Raw genomic sequence first — 20,520 nt, forward strand, 5'->3', positions numbered from 1 at the left:
CTTCAACAGTGCTCATGGAAGCACAGGGGCCTTCGCAAAGCCCGGGGGACACTGACCTCTTTCCTTCAGGAAGTGATTAGGTGCTAATTTTGGTGCCAGCATTACGGCAAAGTGCAAGGAGAACCTGAGAGTCCTACCGAGAATGAATGTGAGTCTCCGACATTTCAGCTGATGACATGCGGTACGGGGAGAGGGTAAACATTATTAAGAAAATAAATAGCACCACGCACAGCTGTTCAGCAGAACTGTTAGGGAAAAAAAACCGGTTGGGCAGGAAGGCAGCCTCCGGGAAGGCCGCAGTAACACTTCCCGGTTTATAGCCTCACCTGCCGTCAGCTGCCCTCCCAGCAAAGCACTGAGCAAGACTCGAGGCTCTCTTTGCAGAGGAAGAGGTCAGAGAGCGGCAGAGCGTGGAGGGGGTCCGGGTGGTGAGGCCGAGCTGGGGTGGCAGCAGTCACAGCCTGGCGTGTGAGCCGGAACCCGGGGACAGGAGGGTCACCACCCACGGCACCATCCTAGCCCCAGCAGCCTCCTCCAGGGCCTCCTGCGGTTCTCTCGCCCTCTCCCTGAAGGAGTGGGAGTCCAGGCTGTAGCCTTGATTGCAGAGGACACCCCCTGTTCTGCCACGAGGTTCGCCGCCTGCAGAAGCCCTGTGCGTGTGAAGCCTGCTCTACGCTGGGGTCAGTTTTCCTAGTGTCCTCCTTGTCTGCATTTCAGAGCTGGTGTCAACATGCTACTTTCTGTGGTGCAGTGTTCCTGTCCCCTTCCTGAGTCCCTCTTTACTGGCCTGTCTCTGGTTCTTGGTCCTTCTGGAGGCCATGCCATGTCCCGAGGCCTGGGAGAGCCCCATTTCCACCAGCCTTGCCCCACTGACCATGCCACGGGCCCTGGAAGACCCTCTAGGTTCTAACTCAGGGGTCAGCGGACTACAGCCCGTAGTCTGTTTTGAATGGCCAGAGAGCTAAGAATAGTTTTTACATTTTTAAATGGTTGATAAAAGTCCAGAGAAGAATACTTCATGACATATGAGAATTATAAGAAACTCAAATTTTAGCGCCCACGAATCAAGCTCGGCTGGAAGGCAGCCACACCCTTCGTTTGAGGACTGTCCATGCCGCTTTCACGCCACCAGAGCAGAGCTGGTGAGTTGTGAGAGATGGGACAGCCCACAAGGCCTACGATACTTACTATCCGATGCGTCACAAGAAAAACCTGCTGGCCCCTGGTGTAACTAGAGCTTCCCCAACTCCCTGGCAATAGTTTCCATTTAGGACCTACAAAGAGCTGCTTGGTGCACGTCTGACCTTGAGGGGCCTGCCTGCAGGACCAGGGCCTGGAGCTGCTGTCTTCCCCCTGGTGCCCTGACAACGCCTCCAGGCCGTCCTCCTATTTACGGGGCTCCCTCCCTCCGTCTCTCCATTAGCCTCAAGTCTGAAGCTCCTCGGGGCTGATCTGTCCCAGTGCCCAGGACAGGGTCTGATCCAAGAAGCACCTGTGGAGCAGCCTCTTCCTGTACTGCAGCTTCTCCTTACAGCACTCAGCCTGCCCGGAAGGCAGATGAATGATTTATAAAACCACAAGCGCAATATTTATACTTTATAATACACTTTTTCAAATGGGGGACACATTTAGAAGAAAAAACTGGCACCCTATGTTTCTACTTCACATTTGGTCAGAGAATAATATTATCTGTTGGCAGAAGGACCGATTTCCATTTAATGGAAAATACTGATAACGAAAAGAAAGTAGCACTCCTATACAACACTCACCATTCCATGTCACCTTAATCCTGAGGGTGCTAAGGAGAAAGACTCATTTCATTTTACCAGTAGGGAAACTGAGGCATGGAGAAGTTAGGTCCTTGCTTCAGGTCTTGTCTTCAAGGCCTACATGCTCCCATCCACAGTTCACAGCCTGGATGGTGCGTTTTTATTAATTTGTCCCTTTGTTAGAAACCACGAGCCAGAGTCATGCTGGCATCACACAACCTCTTCTACTACGGGGCGCTGCCGGAGCCCGAGTCCTAGCTTCCCTGCGCAGCAGATCCCTCCAGTGGTCCGGGAAGCCCACAAACCCCTTCTCAGAACATGACACTGCCGCTTTACTCAGACATTACGCAGCAAGACCTAGGCATGAGTCTGGCCCCTGTGCAGGACTAAGCACCAGCGCCAGCTTCAGCTCTCACAACAAAGGTAGTGACAATTCCTACTGATGAGAAAGCCACAGGAGTGGCCACTGGTGCCTGTGACCTATTCACAGGTTAAGGAAAGGCTGCATTTCAGTGAGAGTTTGAGAACTAACGTATTTTTTCCTGTCGAGGTTCATGGACCCCATTGAGTCTGCCCGTGGACCTCAGGTTAAGAACCTGGCTCGAGTGGTAGCTGGGAGCCAGCCCATGCACAGGAGGGTTGCTTTTGATGCTCTGAACCTGACCTTGGCCGACACTGGCTCTCCTGAGTGGCTGTGGCCCGTCAGGTGCACGTGCCGGCCAGGCTGCTGCTGCCGGAAAGGGCATGCCTGTTCTGCCTGCACTCCGACCTGACCACACCCAGCAAAGCCTCCAGGTTTTCTCCCTAAGGACACTCTGGCTGGTGAGTTAGCATATTATTAATCCCCAAAGTGTTAAATTTTAGTTGTCAAATGACCCAGAGGATTTACAGAGCCATAAAATTGAAACAGAAAAATCTTGGGAGGTAATATTACTCTTGAATTTCACATATGAGGACATCAGAGCTTAATCTTAAAAGGGAGGTGATTTGCCTGAGTCCAACACTGAGGGGAACTGATTTAATTGATCCTGGATAATATGTAACAAATTAATGGACTCTGAGGAAATCCCATCTACTAAAGAAGTTTTCATGTTCCTCTCTCAATCTTCTTATTTAAATTGATTTCTCTACGTATTATAATTTAACCATTAATCATTCCAGTATGTTTTAAGTTTACTTTGAACATTGAAGTGGATATTTTATTTAAAAGAATAAATGCCAGTGATTGGAAACTGAATCACCTTTTAATAAAGCAAGATCTTCCTAATCCAACTGTTTTATAATGAAAATTGTATATATTTGGCTAATAGTTCAAAAATCAAGTAATACCAACAGAACTATTTTCCCTATGAAAAGGCAGAGAGTTTACAAGAGCAAGACTTCTTCCTCTTCGTTTGTAATAACAAAAATAAACCAAAGTCCTGACATATTTGTAGTATTTCTATTCCTAAAGGAAAAAACAGGAACTTTCATTGTACTTTAAAGTCAATGTTACTACCCCAGATATTTTACCAGCTTAGCACTGTGAAATCAGTTTCAGACACAGGAGACCCACAGCCCTCTCTAGGAAATACCCAATTAGGGTGGTGCCTCTGAAGTACCCAGGGGTCCTGTAACTGATCAGTTTTTCCCAGAGGGCTTCTGCAGCCCACAGTCCTGGTTGGACAGCACGCACCATGCTCGGATTTTTCCTGTTGCCTGGCTAGTGACCCCCCTACAGGAAGATAACAGACAAGCCAGGAGGGCGGAGCAGCTCGCTACACATGTCTGGCTGTTCTTATCAACTTATCATATAAGGAAAGGAAAGTGATTGATTCGGATCCCGACACCACAGAATCTGGGGGCAGAGAGACAAAGACGCTTTAACGCTGATGCTTAAAGTGAGCGGAGCCCACGCCAGTGAGCCGGGCTCTTCTTCCCACTGCGCTCTGGCAGTTTACTGCAGGACCGGCGAGAAGACAGCATTAAAAACCAAGTTTGCTGCTAGCAAAGACTTCCACTGATGGACCTTAAGCCAAGGCTGCGGAGCCCTGCGCCTGAGAGGGCAGCTTAGGACTTGGGCTCCCACGTGCCTTAAGTCTGCTAATCCGGCGTTTGTTCCCAAAGAAAGAAAGAATGTGGCAGATTGTTTTCTTTACTCTGGGCTGTGATCTTGTCTTAGCTGCAGCCTATAACAACTTTCGGAAAAGCATGGACAGCACGGGGAAAAGGCAGTATCAGGTTCAGCACGGGTCTTGCAGCTACACTTTCCTCCTGCCTGAGACGGACAACTGCCGCTCGGCTTCCAGCTCCTACGTGTCCAATGCTGTGCAGAGGGACGCGCCGCTCGACTACGACGACTCGGTGCAGAGGCTGCAAGTGCTGGAGAACATCATGGAAAACAACACTCAGTGGCTCATGAAGGTAGGAGAAAACCAGGTTTACTGGTTGAGCAGCTGGAGCCGGTAAGCTGGGCAGCTCGGTTTGAACAGCGGAGCGGGAAGCGGGGGTGGTTAGGGCAGGAGAGAGACGCTGGCTGACGCCTTTGATTGAATGAGTAGCCGTTCTTTTATTCTTTCCCGGGGTGTAAAGGATCCGGGGGTGAGAAGTGAAAAGAATGCCAGAATCAATAGGGAAACGTCTCTGAAGTTAGGGATCTTCACTTAATGAAGCAGAGAAGTGCACCCTCTCTGAAAAGCTGTAGGCTGTTTTGTTTGTTTAAGTAGTTAAAACTCAGTAACACCCATTACTAGGGATGTTATAAACTGGTGGCAGGCATGTGAGGGAAGTGGTCAGCAACAGCGCGCCCAGCCAGGAAAAACGAGACAATCACGTTAATTACTGATACATAACGGATGGAGTAAAGTGCTTTACCAATTTCCTGAATTTATTTACTAAAATAGATCATGATTCTTGGTAAATGAGAGGAAGTTAAGTAAGGCAGACCTTATGTCTCTCAGAATCTCAGGGGTTTACCCGAAAGCGTCTTTAAGTGGGGGGGGGGGGATGGCTTCCACATATCCCAGGGGTCTTTGGTGCCACAGCAGCTCAGCCCCGGCACTGGCGCAAAAGAGGACCCCCGTGGGATGGGTACGAGGCATGCTGCTGCAGTTTGCTGTGACAAGGTGGTCCTGTTCTCGGGGCTACGATGATTCCAGTTTGGCAGGCTTTTTATGGAGAAGTGAACCCAAATAGAATATTGAAAGCCCACTTTTTCTTTCACAAATGGTCATTTTCACATGTAAACCTGAGAGCTACTCATGCAAAACCCAAAGTCACCCTGAAATTTTCTCCATGTGGACCATATATATTCTAAAGAACATTTAAACAAACTGTGTGAACAGATTAATCAGTAAGTATTGTAATGACTGTCACATCTCAGTACTTACACAGTAGGAAGGTGGCTATTTAAAGCCATATAGGAACTTCAGCAAAGCTGGTTTGCCTTATTCAAGACTTTGCCCCAGAAGGACATAATTACATTCTTGGTCTTTCAATTCACCATAAATCTTCTATCCAGACACTATCTTAATCTCAGAACAGACCTTGGTTTCTAATCTGTGTTCCTCATTAGCTTTCCTGCTTGCAGAGAGGAAACAACTGAGCTATTCCTTGGGTCCTGAGCCTAAATGAATGAAAGCACCCCGCACTGCATTTGCTCAGGAAGTAAGGTTAAGCTTATAAAGTGTGCAGCAACACAGCTTCCAATATCTGGAAGACGAGCTGTATGCTAAGTACCTGCTCACTCTGACTTCCCATTTCTCTTTAAATTGTCATGCTCATAGCGAGTAACCTCCCCCGTCTCACCGACACCCTGCGTGCCAGGGCTCACAGCCACGGTGAGAGATGAAGCACACACACACCGTGTGCAGTAAACATCCTAATCTGCCCGACTGGTAAATACTCTCTCCAAGTAAACAGCCGAGAAACATAAAAGCGTCTTTTGCCAAATGCCAAGATGGCTAAATTGCATTTGCTTAATGAAGCCCACGGTCAGTGTACCTGAAACTCCATAAGTAGAGCTCATATTTCTTTCTTAGATAAACAACCCCCTTTTCTTGGATCTTTGAGACACTGTTCAAAGAAGGAAAAGGACAAGGACTTCTACATGAGGTGACCAACATTTTTTCCTTTCCACGTTTAGTTAGTAAATATTTGCACAGTAGCACGGTGGTATTTCCAAATTCTTTCTTTGGCTCATCTAGCGAACAATCACCGAGAAGGACTTGATGTTTATCTTCTCATTGGCTCAGCACCTGTGCTGGCCTTTCTCGGTGTCCTGTCGCCTGCCAGTTTGTTCCCCACCCCCTGCTTCACACAGTTTACAGGCTTCTGGCTCAGGAATGAAAGCAGAGAAGCAAATATGAAACCAACTTTCAGTGATTAAACGTAACCTCTCTGCTTGTTTTTTATTTCTGTGTTCTGTCACCTGTGGTAATAAACACTGCTTTTTCATGAGGGAGAAAATAATATATAATAGGGTGATAGATACACCACAGGATTGAGGATCAATATCACAATGTAACACCTATTGATAGATTATCACAGAAAGAAAAGGCCCAGCCCTATGTTTTTCATTGTTTTGTGGATTTCCTCTTCTTTAGGGCTATTTTTTGGTTTGGTTTTGCTTTTGTTTATTTCCTATCTCTCCCTGGTCAACACTAAAAATGAAAGGGAGGGAGGGAGGGAGAGAGAAACCCTTAAGGTTTTAAGAAAACTTGTCAGGGAAGAAAATAAGGCCAAGTTCTGGTTAATTTCAGGGTGGCTGAATAGGGCTTCAGCCTCTGAGGCTAGCATGGCCTATGAGCTCAGACTGAGAAGGCTGTTTTGCACATCATCAAAAGATGCCACCTGCCCCTTTAATCTGCCAGGCAAAGGAAGCTCAGACTTCTGAATGAGGGCAGAGGAACGCGAATGGGACAGTTCAGGGCAGGCTGCTTTCTGCTTAGTGGTCAGACAAAGATAAGATCGATCCATGATGGTCAGTGCACCAGATACACCATGTGACCTAACAAATGGCTGATGTCACATTCCCTCGCTAATGCGACGACAGCGCTAAGCCTATGCCCCAGTGATACGAAACACACTTTATTAAAGCTGGCACATAACTTAGCAAAATGGAATTTATCTAGCCTAGAGACTGAATGTATTTTTTTTCCGATAAGAGGAAATAGGGAAAGGAAATAAACAATTATTTCACACTGATGAAAACCTGAAGTTTATAAACAACTGCACGGTCTATTGTGCTTTAAAACACAGTGTTTTGAAAAATAAAGCTAATGCCTATGAAATTCATGTAAACATTTCCTCTGTCATTTTTTTTTTAAATGACAGAAGTACAGGCTGGGAACTGTACAGCTGAATGGAGAGCCTTTTCTTTCTTTAAAACTACTAGTATATCCTTTAAATAGGGTATGAGAACTACTATTCATCAGCTGAAGTATGGGGAACAATGCAGTGTTGCGCCTAAAAACAAAATTGCTGTCGATGGGAAAAGCTGATAGCGAGAGGTTCAGATGAACTCAGACTGCGAGTACCCCTCGCCCCAATCCTGGGTCAGGTCCCCCAACCCCGTGAGCCCTGTCAGGGATTGTGTGTGTGTGTGTGTGTGTGTGTGTGTTATCATGTATGGATGCACAACACTCCTTAGCTTTATATCCAAATCAAACAACCAGAGCTGCATTCAGTAAAGGAAAGAAAAAAATCCCCACCCCATCCACAGCCAATGGTCTCCTGCAGTGTTTGAGCAGAACCCCTATTCCTGTACTGTAACTGCCTGATGAACCTTGTATCATGAAATATGACTCTGCTCAGTATAAGAAGCCAATGTGCATTCAGACGAACTGGTTAAACCCTCTAAGTTTGCAGGAAAATTATTACTATTGTTATATTATGTATTAACATCATTATAGTAAGGGATGAAGAGATGATTAAAGTTTCACTGTGGTATGGGAAGTACATATATTTAAATCTGGGAAATGCAAGTATAATGTGATGTTTACTGCATGTGATGTAAGATTTATAGTACAATATGTGCTTACTATATGTTATATAAAATACAATAAATGTTTACCATAGATGCTAGATATATTATATATTATATATATGTATTTACATACACACACATACATATATATATATATATATATATATCATATTTGTTTTCCATGGTAAGTAGCCTCTGCTTATTAAACAGGGCTAAACGACATATTGGATTAACTATGTAAGTACCACACTATGGGGAGATAATTATTTGTCTAGGAGGAAACGGACTTGTGTATACAGCTTCCATAATATCTTACTTCCTGTTTAGACACTAGAGAGTCCATACAGTCTCCACGCTGAAATTTGAAAATCAGCTGATTTTCTTTACACTTTGCAAATAGGTTGCAATCTAGAAGTCTATCTTTAAGCCAGTTACTATATATGGAACTTGAAAAGGATAATGATCTTATACGGTGATCAGATGCTCAAGCTAGCCTATAGTACTTATTTTAATTCATAAAATAACTGAGATTTTGTATACTTTTAATGGAACAACAGTTCCAATCAACCTTACCACCATATGGATACTCAAAAAAATAACAAAAATACTATGGAAGTAATATACAGGCAATGCAAAATTATAATGTCAAACTATTAAAACAGTAGAAAATAAGAAGTAAATCATCCTTCCTCCTAATCTTTAGTTCCTCTCTTGGACGGGAGCACTTAGAGGTCACACTAGCCCTTTACTGGGACAAATTTCGTATCAAAATGAACAAATTTCCTTCTTAACATGCTCAGTGCCATTATAATATGATCAGAATCTTTTTGGCTCACAAATGACATGAAAAGAGGCGGGAAGAAAGATTTTATTTAGGGGAAAAGTACAAAATTTGGAAGATTGAGGTAAAGGAGAAGAATATGGTAACTGTGTGTGTGTGTGTGTATGTGTGCACACATGTGTGTATAAGAAAGAGAGAGAGATGGTGGGGGGAGATGGGAGAGGGGAGACCACCTGGGATGGAAAAAGGGTGGGTATGGCAGGACTGTTCTGACAGAAAGGAGGCAGTTTATATTATTGTTCCATATATTGGCCACCAAATAACATCAGGGCCTGGACAGCTCTGTGGGCTCCTGACTGAGATCAAGAAGGTATATGCAATGATGCATGAATGGGTACAGACTATTTCCAAATCAGGGCCTCATAATTTATAGACTGTCTGTTATTTAATGATAAAGATAACTTAGCAAACTATTCTCTCTTACACTATACATACATATATTTATTACATTAAGTATATATACTTCTATACCTATAAAGTATAATTTGTATTTTTTATTAAAAAAGAAGTGTCTCATATATATATATATAGTTATAAATAAATATATTACACACACACACCTTTCACTACGTGCTTCTGTGGCCTGAGGAACCTGACAATAAGGCTTTTCTCCTACACTGCTCTGGAGTTCTGACGTAGACAGGCACTCAACTTGGCGTCACACTTGTTACTAAGGCAACGGGACGGCATCAGGCAGCACGGTAACTCTGAGGCACTTTCCACACCTTGCTTTGCTTTGTCCCAACAGTCTCTCTAGAACACAGGCAGGGTAGATACAATCCACCTACACCTTAATCACCTAAAAGCAGAGGTCAGGATAAGGTCAGTGTGCTTTGGCAGTTGAGAAGTCTTGCATGGATTGCGTGGAGAGGAAAAGCAGACCCGGGGAAAGCGCGCAGGGCCCCTCCCTGACGAAGAGCAGAGTTCCCACGGACAGAGCCTGCGGAAGGCCGCCGAGAGACGTGTGGCTGAAGACGAGGACAGGGCCCCTTCTCAGCGCGCTGACGTGGGTGGGTGGGCACCGCTCTACCGCTCCCACCCCGTTTGGGGGTGTTCCGGTCCAGGGCAGGCGCCATCACAATTCATTTATTTGTTCAACAAATATTTATCGAGGTGTGTCCAGGCAGTGCCCTAGGTGCGTGGGGCAACCAGCGAGGCGAGGGCAATGGCTGACGGTCTCGCCCTGGGGCACATGCCCATTGTACCGCTGCATTCCTGTTCCACGCTGCTGCCCGGTGTCACGTGGGAAGGGCAACACAAAACAGTGGCGGATGAAAGGGGAAAGAAAAACCCCATGGAGGCAATCAGGAGCGTAGGAGAGCAGGGGTGCAGGGCGTGGCGGTAAGCACTGTGGCCATGACATCAAATCAAAACTTTCTTTTATTAATGCAAACCCATGTAAACTACTTCTGAATGGCCATTTTCCCTGGTAACCAAATATATGGTTATTGTAGGAAACAGCATACCAAGATCACACAAAAAATATTATATACCATTTTATCATTCCGAAATATCCATCCTTAATACTTAGTAACTACATAAGCCTGTATATGTATGATTATTTTTAATACATGCTGTACATACTGTATTATATACCCTTATACCTCTTTGATAACTTGTACTTTTTTAATTAAAAATAAACAAGGAAGTGGGTCTGAGAGGTTAAGTAACTTGGCTGACATTCCAAGTTGGTAACGGGAGCGATTCCTCCCCCCGCAGGAGTCCCGTCCTAAGGCAGGTCAGTACATTCCAGGCACTTTAGCAGTCCTGGGATATGATGGCTATTGTGAGGGTGAGTCTCCCATCTAGGACGCCACAAGCTACACATAGGTATAGCCAAGAATAACTCGGGGCCATGTGGCATTAACACCTCAAGAGAGAAAACAATGTAAAGTGCAATACTTTGATATAATCAAAACCAGTGGGGGAAAAAAGTTTCATGAATAATGTGTTGGAATAAAAGTTTCAACTAACTGGAATTAAAACAACTGCTTTATGTATGGTCTGAAAAGGGACGCCCTCTTCCTCCACCTGAACTGTGAGTCAGGTGTGCTGGCTGCCTGTCTATAAATTACTATTTTAACTAGATATTTCCTCATGAAACCACCTTTCTTTCTTATCCTAACCTTGGCACACACCAGCTGGCTGAAGATTTGAGACCTACTCAGCTTCCCCTGAGCAGTGGGGCCTATTCACTTTGACAGCACTGCTCGCTCGGCCAGTGAAAACCATGACCTCTGCCATCCTACTAGGAGGTTCTGGTTTAAAGCCCAGTTAAAGCCTCTGTGAGCCCTGCCTTTGGGGGCCCTGGGCTGGTAATTACTTTGCTCCATTCCGTCCTCCCTGTGAGCAGCAATTCATGTGGCTATAAATGGCTTTATGAGTCTTTACATTAACCCGACAACTTAACACTACAAAGTACTGGCATCCAATATTTCATATTTTAAAAACCCAACAACCAGACAAACTAAATACACATGTTAAGAATATAAACAGTCACTTTTTAATATATAATCTATATTTTTTCATGGACAATGATATCATTTTGTAAGGGAAGAGATAGTAAGATACAGAGGTCTTGAGAAATACATTATTTTGCTGTGTTGACATGATGCACCATTTTATAGGTGCTGAATATGCATAACAGCTACTGGTCTTTTATGTAGAGAATATTAATAAAAGTCTTAAAAAGAAGGCAAGCATTCAATCTCTCCATTTCTCTGCTCTGCTCCATGCAGTCGAGACCGTATTACCACCTGCTCGCACACTCACGGTCCCCCTGATGCGTGGGCTTCTCTACCAGGCTGGCTTCGTCTGGTGACTAGCCTGGGGACAAAGCCTACCATCTGCATGTCTCCGCCATTAGTACTCCAAGATGTGCATTAGCACCTTCACTATGGCTGTACGGTCACAACACCAGGGATGAGCTAAACCTCAACTGTGGATAGCCTCTCTATGTTACGAATTAACATTTAGTATCGGGCTGAACATGTCCCACACCAGAGATTTCTATCTGGCAGCCAAAAGCACACGCTGGTAGTAGGTTCAGCAGCACAAGGGAAAAGATGTGGTGAAACTGCCTAATTTCATGAATCCCTAGCGAGGAGGCCACGCCCTTCAGCGTGCCCTGCTGAGCTGCATGGGCCTTTACGAGGCGGCGAGTCTGAAGCTCTGTCTATTCCAAGCCGTGGACAGAGGAAATGGGGGGCCGCCCGAGGAGCCTCACAGGCCCTCAAGGCTACAATCCAGGTGCAAAAGGAAGAGGTGAAAACACTGACACATTGCAGGGGTGTCATTTCCGGCCCAAGCCAGCCCCAGGGAGTAAGGCAAACTAGTCAAATGTGTCCATGTTCCCCCAGATCTGGAGCCAAGGCGTTCTGGGCCAGAGGAGAGTTGTCTGGGACATGACTGACCAGATTCAAAAAAGTAAACCATGTTTGCACATGACGTTGAAGCTGTTATCCTTAGGTGAGCACACCTTTCGAGTTATTTTCCTGGGGTTTAGTGAACTATATAAGCAGTTGAGAGCTGGCGAGGGTAAGTGGTGCGATCTAAAGCCACAGAATAAAAGGCTTGGGTTGTCATTGCATTTCTTTCTCTTTATATATAGTACATGACTTTTTTAAAGAAGACAACATTTTTAGAGCAGTTTTATGTTCACAGAGAAATCGAGCAGAAGCTATGGAGACTTCCCATATATTCCCTGCCCCCACCAGCCACATCCCCCGAAGATGGTACATTTGGAACAACTGATGAGCCTATGTGGGCACATTACTATCACCCAGAGTGCCTGGTTTACATTAGGGTCGCTCCTGCTGGTGCAGAAGCTATGGGCTTGACCTATTTTCACTGCTACAGTATCATGCGGAGTATTTCCGACACCCTAAAAACCCTCTGGGCTCCCCTTGCCCCTTCATCTCTCCCTGCACGGAACCTCTGATCTTTGTGCTGTCCCTGTAGTTCTGTCTTTTCCGGAGTGTCACATAGTTGGAATCATACAGTATGTAGCCTTTGCAAATTGCCTTCTTCACTTAGTAAATGACTTTTATTTTTTTGTGAACACAATTAACTGCACATTTGCTTAGTGGCCCTTTGCCTTATTCAACTATGTTAGCTGGCTAAAATCCCCCACTGTGTACTTTAGAAACATAAGATTTTCTTACCTAGTGGGGACCTCAGGAGAATATTATATGCTTCAAACAAGATGGTAAGTGCAAAAGTGTGTTGGAAACCATAACATGTCACACCATCACAGGGACTATGATAATTAATTTTAATAGCAGCACTGAAAACATGCTTACCAAGAGCTGTACTACACCTCACATTAGAGATTATAATTCCACTCTTATCAGGTTAATCGACCTCACTTTATACCTCTGAGTAATATACCCCAAAGCACATCTTCACTTTGTAAGATAATGGACTTCTTTTCGACACAGAAAAGGACAATTTTAAGTGTGCATGTAAAATGTCTTTACTTATATCACATGGCTGAATGCCTCTCTGTAGAAACCCCTGTTCCCAAATTGCCCACGGCATCTTCTTGTGAGCCCCCCACCTGCACTCCACTGTGCCCACAGATTATGCTGTGAGCCCATGACAACTGTCAGGCTGCACTGTTAAGCTTTGTATTGCTTCAGCTTTCGGTAAGTTTTGGGCGATGGTACTCTTCTACATGTCCTGTTTTTATAGAAGAGGGCAGGAACTAAATGAATATTAAGGGCCTCAAAACTACCTTCAGAGCAGGCATTCTGGGGTTAACCAGTCAACCCATACATCTCAGAAAAAAGACCAAAATTCCTAAGGGGCATTTCTTCCTCTGGGCTCCTGAAAGCATTTTCTCTGCCGTTGGATTTGTGGAACCAACAGATATCATCAATTCTTGGCTATTTGTTGAATAATTATAAGCACTAGTCTGAAGATAATCAGAGTTTTGAGCTTTATTAACTACCATCTAGTCTTTGGAATCTTGAAAAATTATTACATACAGATGTGGGTTAAAACTTTCCTAAAGCAAACTGGTCTTCTTAATGGGAAACTCTGGTGCAAAAATGTTGCCGGAGAGAATATATTGTGCTGAGCCATACAAAACAACCAAAATTCTAAGCACAAGCTAATTATCTATGCTTACAATTTGGTGGATGTGTCTGAAGCTCATGATTCCTTTAGCTTCTAAGGACTAGGCTCTTCATTCCTAAGAAAGAAAAGTTATAAAACTTACCCAGTTTTAACTTAATAAAGTGCTAGGTAAGAGGATCCTCACCAGCAAGCAAGTGCTCTTAGGATGCAGTGACGGTTGGGATAGTTAAGTTACGAGTTAAAGAATCAAGATTAATCAACACTATCCCCTCAAGTAACAGTTAGTTATTTTCTGATGTGTAATTAATTGTCGGTATTTTCAAATGGCTTATAACACATAAACCCGTATGTGCTTTTTCCTCTAACCGGACAATGTTTAATGCCTGTAACTTATTTACCGTTACATGATTAGCCTGCCCCATGCAGCAACGTACAGACTAAACTGATATATATATCACTTTTCCTTTCCCTTTCTTCATCCCAAAATACCACTACCATTAAAATAAATGGTCTCTGGAAGAGAAAGAAAAAAGAATGAGAATATTTGATGAATAAACAACCCCCCCCCCGCTTTTCTCTATCCATTTCAGTTGTAAGTGATTCAGACCCCTAAGCCGGCAGCACAGGTCAGCCCAGGTCAGCCCAGCAGCCCCGGAGATGACCTGGCACCGCTCAATTGCCTCTTCAAACCCAAGGGGGCTTGCAGCTCATGACTATGACGCCAGAAGTTTGCTCTTGTTTAAAAAGTCTATAGGGTTCTTGCCAACAGGACACTGTTCATATCACAGCAGTCACTAGAGGTCAAAACAGAGAGAGGCACTTTCTCCCCTGTGGCGCTATGTAGCTGTTACTGTAGAATGACAGGTGACGATGCTGCTGGTCACCATCATGATAGCAGCTGGCATTCATCAGGTGCCTGTGACGTGGTGCCATCGTCCCATTCAATATCCTGATGGCCCACTTAAAGCAGATACTCTCTTCTTCCTTTATACAAGAAACTCAAGCTCAGAGTGGTATCAGGTGGCAAAACTACCATCAAGTTTCTTTGTTTCTGCTCTTACAGTAACACAGATTTTCAAAAGATTGAGATGAAAACCCTCACATCCTTTTGTGTGCATCAGGGGAGCTAACTGGCTTCCCTGTTGTCCCCCTACCCTGCCATTCTGACATTGCACACAACAGTCATGCCCAGAGCACACCCCCCTCAAGGGGGAACAGATACAGGAACACGGGAAGCGGAAGACCGAATGGGGTGGATGCCATGGTGCTCAGGTTATCCCTGGGGAATGCCGAGAGGCATTGAGACGCTGAGTGCCTTGCTAGGTTCCAGAGCAGGGATTTGAACCCAGGTGCATCTCGCTTCAAAGCCCTGCAATTAATGGCGGCATTCCACCTCCTCCCAGCTTTCCTTTTCCACCCTCAAGACTGGGACATGGACTGATAAGCAGGCCAGGAAAACCCGAATGATTTAAACCTCTGTAGGACTTGGCCCTTGGTAGGTGCTATCCTTAGGCATCTCAAGACACACATGTACCATAACAGCACGACAGCAGCAAGTGAAGTTTGGGGACAATGGCACGTAATTGGCTAGGCTCTCAGACATAGGGAGGGATTCATGAATTAGCAAGTGAAGGTGAAAACTGAAGTGTAAGTCTTTTGAAGATTGTCCTTTATTATTTTTTTAAAGGCATAACTAGAATAAAATTAACAAGCCTCAAGTGTATAACAATATTTTTTATTACGTGTGTATATACTTTGTAATGGCCACCAGCCGGCTCCCTCCTGCCCTGTATCCCCTCCTTTCAGGGCCAGCCTATTCTGCCCCCTGTCACTATGTTAATTTTGCCAAGTTTCTTATTTCAGATAATTGGAACAGTACAGTATATATTCTTTAGTCTGTTTTATTATTTCTATGATACATTCATGTTGTGTTAAAATGTGCTCTTTTCCATTACTGTGTAGGTTTCATTGTAGGACACTGTGTTCCTACTGTGCTACTATAGATGGATATTTGCAGGGTTTTTATGTGTGTGTCTTTCATGTAAGTCAACACTTCTTAATGAGACAAACATGTATTGCTTTTCTTGAACTGTTATCTTTGAAATCTATACAGTTGGATTGATTTAGAGCTGCCTTGAATGATTTTCAAGGCTAACCTACCTATAATGAAATCCACTGTTCAGGAAACACGCTGGAGAGTGGTCTTGGTGTAAATTCCTGAGGTGCCCAGAGAGAACACAGGAGGAATGCCTTAGTACTGGTCAAAGGAGGAGGCTCCCCTGAGGCTGTAACTGGAGGTTCACAAGACAGGGTGGGGGTAAAACTAAGGGCCTGGCAGTTGCCTGCCGGCCACTCCTGGCCTTTCCAGTCCTCACCTCTCCCCTGACCACACCGTAACATTCCAGCATCATCAGGAGAGATGGTTCTACACAGTTTTCCAAATTAAGGCTTGTTCTGGGAGCACCAGAGTTTTTCTCTTTTTTCAAATCGTCCTGAACAGTATTGTGCCTTGACTCACAAGATTACTGTCGCTAGGAAACTCCAGCAGGTGTACTCTGAGCTCCTCTCTCGGTGTGGGCCGGGCTGTCCCTACTCTCCGAGTAGCTGTGGGGATCAGAGATGCCTGCAAAGGGCCAGGCAAGTCCGGGAGCTGCCTCTCTGAGGACGGAGAGGGGAGCCCATGGCCAGCGGGAAGGGACTGACCTGAGGACTTACACCCCAGGTCTGGGTTTACCACTGTCATTTCCGGGAAATTTCCCAGGCTAGCATGCACCTTCCCCCAGAGGCACCCATGCTCTAGGGGCTAGTGGTTCAGGGGTTTGACAACAATGCAAAGAGCGCCATGTCAGGTCTGCACATGCCACCTGGAAAGTGCTGGGATACAGGACATGCATTTTGGACAAAACCTTCACTTTTGTTCTAACTTTGGCCTCCTGACACCAAAGCATGTCCCGAGTCACTCCGGAAGAGGGCCAAGATTCCAGGGGAACCAACCAGTCATCATCTGAACCCCACAGAGCGGCCAAAACCCCAGCATAGGTCCTTCCGCTGAGGGGATTCGACAAGAACGCTGAGCCGCAAAGTGTAAGCTGGCATTTAGACCGCTTTGATTGGAAACCAGAGCCCTGCGAGAGGGAAGCTTTCAAGAATTCACTACCACTGATAAAATTAAACTGGCTTGGAGGACTCAAGGCCAAAAGCAGGAACCACAGTGACTTTTGGTTAAAAACAGGGGTCAGATGACTCCTATTTTGATTGAAACAAACCCTATAACAATTGGAAAGCCTCTGCTACTGCTCCCTTCCTGGGTCCCCCCGCCCCTCCTCCCCACTTCTGGTCTGCGTCCCCACCCCTCTGTCCCAGCTTGTCCCCAATGAATGAGTCGGTTTAGATGTGTTGGTCTTGAGTCCTAGGTGACTGCCGTGAATGAGGTCCTGTGGCTCTGAACAAGAGGTGATGGGCAGGCACCACGGTCATGCACCATCACTCAAGCCGAAGCACAGTGAGCTGGCCGCTCTGTGACGGCCCTCACCCCACTGAGAGAGAAGTATCTCCTGAAATGATTTTTTTCCTTCAAGTCGTGAGTAAAAATTCAAGCATGCAGAAGAAAAAGTCGATTCTGAATGACATGCTTTTTATAACTCCCGGCAGTGGAGTGAAAGGCGACAGGAATTTTCCACTAGCTTCCATTGGAGTAGATTGCATGCAAGGCGGTAGGCTGGGGAGAGGGGCAGACCTCCAGAACGGAGGCTAATTATGGGAAAATGATTCCAGTCCCTTGTACTTCTACCACAAGCATTTGGAGAATCACACTGAAAATTTACTTCCCAAACTGCTTTGGTGTTCAAGTAAATCTGGCTTTTCTGTATGTTATAAGATGATTTCAACTTGGAACAAGGGAGGATGGCAAGCAGGCAAACTATAAATTACATGGAGAGATGGGCCGCATCACTTCTGCGCCTCCGCTCGGCCCCAGGAGCACACGGGCCCGAGGCCCCGGCGCGGTCCCGCAGGCCGGATGCGCCGCTCCAGGGGCCTCCCCTGGAAGAGCGCCGCGCTTACAAGCGCCGCCCCAACGGGGACGAGGCAGCTGGATTTCAAGAAACATGGCTGTTTTTCTTAATGGTTTCGGAAGTCAGGAGAATACTCAAGTATACATATTAATGAAGCTCTTATAGAATTTACTAGGTTTTCTTGATTTACTGGTATTCTGACAAACATACCAGATTACAGAGGCTACAATTAAAGACAATATCTGGATTGGAAGACCGGAAGGAAGAGGGTGGATTGAGATCCTGCCCTATGGAATACAAGGTTTTAGACAAGATGTTCTAAAACTTAAGGATCCCCGGTTAGTTATGAATGGAATACATCTGCTATCTAGGCATGGCGCACCTTCTCAAACTCCGCAATCGGACTGGACCTCGCCAACTCTCTTGGCAAGGTCTGCGCTGACTTCTGTATGTCACCTGCTTCTTACAGCCACACCCACGGAAGCCGTTTGGCACAGCTGCACAGGAGCTTGGAAACTGTGAGCTACAGGAGCTACTAATTCTTCAGATGTTAGGCTGACTGTGGGGTTTCCTTTGGACATTTAAACAATCTCCCAGTGTTCCCACAAGTTCGCTGCAGGACCCTCAGGGGGCCTCCGCAGTTTGGGAACTGTGCTAATTTGTTTCATTTAGTTTTCACACTAACATGGCACAGTAGGCATTTATATACCTCTTTTGGCAATGAGAAATCTGAGATGAAAATAAGTTGGTGTGGTAGCTAAAATGCAGTTCGCACCCCAAACTTGTGCTATACTGACAACTGCACGACAGCTTCAAAAATCAGAAATGTAGTTTCTTCCCCACCTAACCCAGAACAAATAAAGCTACTTCATGCAGATTCTATCATGTTGCTCATAAGCAAGAGCTACCTGAATTGGAGTAACTCAGAATATGGTTGGATTCAACAGACAAGGTCATTTATTTCACTTTTCTCAGAGTGATTTTGTATTCATTCCAATAGGCAATGGGTAGCACAACTATTCAGAGAATAAATCATTTTCTTCCTACACTTGAAGCCACTAAATGCCAACAAAATGCAACCCATGACTCAGACATTTATTTATTTATTATTTATTTTTAGACTAATGGGAACTGTATGAATTCTTTCTTAGTCTTCCAAGAGCAAATGCCTTTTATGCTTGATCTGGAAAGAATCGAGTTTCGGAATGTTAAATTACCAATTTACCTAAGTGAATACTTTTAACCCTCTTTGGGCAGCTTGGAATAGCTTAATCTATAGCTCTCTGCAGTCATTTTAAAAATCACTTTTTCAAAGTTCAGTTCTTTAGACAGTATTTAGGTACAGGCAGATGACATCTGCAGACAGAGGTAATAAAATTGCATAGTAACTAGGGTTGTAATACCAAACTAAAATTTGTGAGACATTTCATTTTTAATATCCTTTTCTTTTAAAAATCTTTTCATTGAGGTCTAAAACATAGAAAGTATATAAAGTAAACATTAACCTTAAATTAATAGTTTCCTGAACTTTTAAAATATTTATTTACTCCTATAACTAGCACCGAGATCAAGTCATAAGACACTTCCTTACCCAGAAGATTTCGGTGTGCCCCCCCACTCCTGGTGAATGACCTCTCCTGTACAGCCCCACCCCCCACAACACTCCCACCCAGGAGCCAGTATGTTCACTTCTGCCACCATCAGTCAGTAAGTTGGGTCTATTCTTGAACCTGATATAAATGGGATCATATGGCAATGACTCCTTTGTGTGTGGCATCTTTTGCTTCACATGATGCCTGGGACAACACTTAAACAGCAATCTGTTGTACCATTGAAAAAAAATGAACTGCAGTGCATTAACAGATCAAATTAGTCTCCAAAGAGCAACATTTACAAATCACGCTAATAATTCTACTGTGACAAAGAAACTAGTGCCCAGTGCCCACTGAAAGTGTTATTTGGCAGTTTCAATTTGGTGTCACATAATTGGCCACAAAACTATTTCCAACCCTCATGATTTGGACACTTCAACAGATTTTATATATAGCCAGTTAGTATGTAAGACAGTTTCTTTTACGGCAAGGGGTAACTACGTGCTATATCTGTGTCTTTATTTAAATGAATTCCTTCTTAGAGTGAAATTTTACGCAAAAGTACTTTAGGATAAGTAACTAATCCACAGAAATAAGATAATGTGCATTGAAACATCTGGAGCAGAGACACCACTTTGTGGCCACACTGTGCTTACCAATTACTCAATGGTCAGAGAGAAAGTGACTCCCCTAATATATGAATGATACATCCCAAAACAAAAGATTGAAATAAATTTCCTCTAAAAACGAGGCAGAAACATCATCCCTAGAACTGGTATTTTGTAAAGAAAGTTTGACGCAACATTATTTTTGTAGCAAGATACCCTCTTATGCTGGATCAGGAGGCCTTAGAAGTCATAGTTAGAAGCTCGCTGATTCGTGCAAAGTCGTGATCACCCTTTGCAGGTCCCAGCTGAGGCTCTCTTCTCATGGACTCAGCGAAGCCGGAGCTTCCCAACGGGTCCCCTGCACCGCGAGCTGCAGACTAGGGGAGCACGCTTCAGGCTCTTCCCTGGCCTCCAAAGTGAGCAGCAGCCCCACAGCCTGACTAGCAATGTTTCAACAGTGAATAGTAAATATCTTGATGTGTACTTAATACACTTCCTATCAATCAAACTTCAGATAAAGAAAGAATCAGTTTTTTTAAAAAGGCCACACAGTTCTGTCTTGGCACATAATTTGGGTGTTGAATATTGTTTTGCTTTAGTGGCACTGTTTCTGGTTTGAAAAAGATTTTACCACTGATCAGGTTTAAAATAAG

The 20,520-nt window shown here is 44.6% G+C and overlaps 2 protein-coding genes across 12 annotated transcripts in view; one reads left to right on the forward strand and one right to left on the reverse strand.

The window, feature by feature from the left end:
• MCPH1 (microcephalin 1) overlaps positions 1-20,520 on the reverse strand; it is a 204,212-nt gene that overhangs the window by 66,730 nt on the left and 116,962 nt on the right. The gene's annotated exons all lie outside the window — the stretch shown is intronic.
• ANGPT2 (angiopoietin 2) overlaps positions 3,015-20,520 on the forward strand; it is a 50,728-nt gene continuing 33,222 nt past the window's right edge. Inside the window, exon 1 of one of the 5 annotated variants that reach the window (XM_073219226.1) lies at positions 3,015-4,172. In XM_073219226.1, the coding sequence (XP_073075327.1) occupies positions 3,885-4,172 (288 nt within the window). In that variant the 5' untranslated portion in view covers positions 3,015-3,884. The remainder of the gene's footprint in view (positions 4,173-20,520) is intronic. The other 4 variants (XM_073219227.1, XM_036995966.2, XM_017681098.3 and 1 more) reach the window with 4 other exon arrangements.

This window comes from Manis javanica, chromosome 12 (assembly GCF_040802235.1).
Source record: "Manis javanica isolate MJ-LG chromosome 12, MJ_LKY, whole genome shotgun sequence".
Classification (NCBI taxonomy): Eukaryota; Metazoa; Chordata; class Mammalia; order Pholidota; family Manidae; genus Manis; species Manis javanica.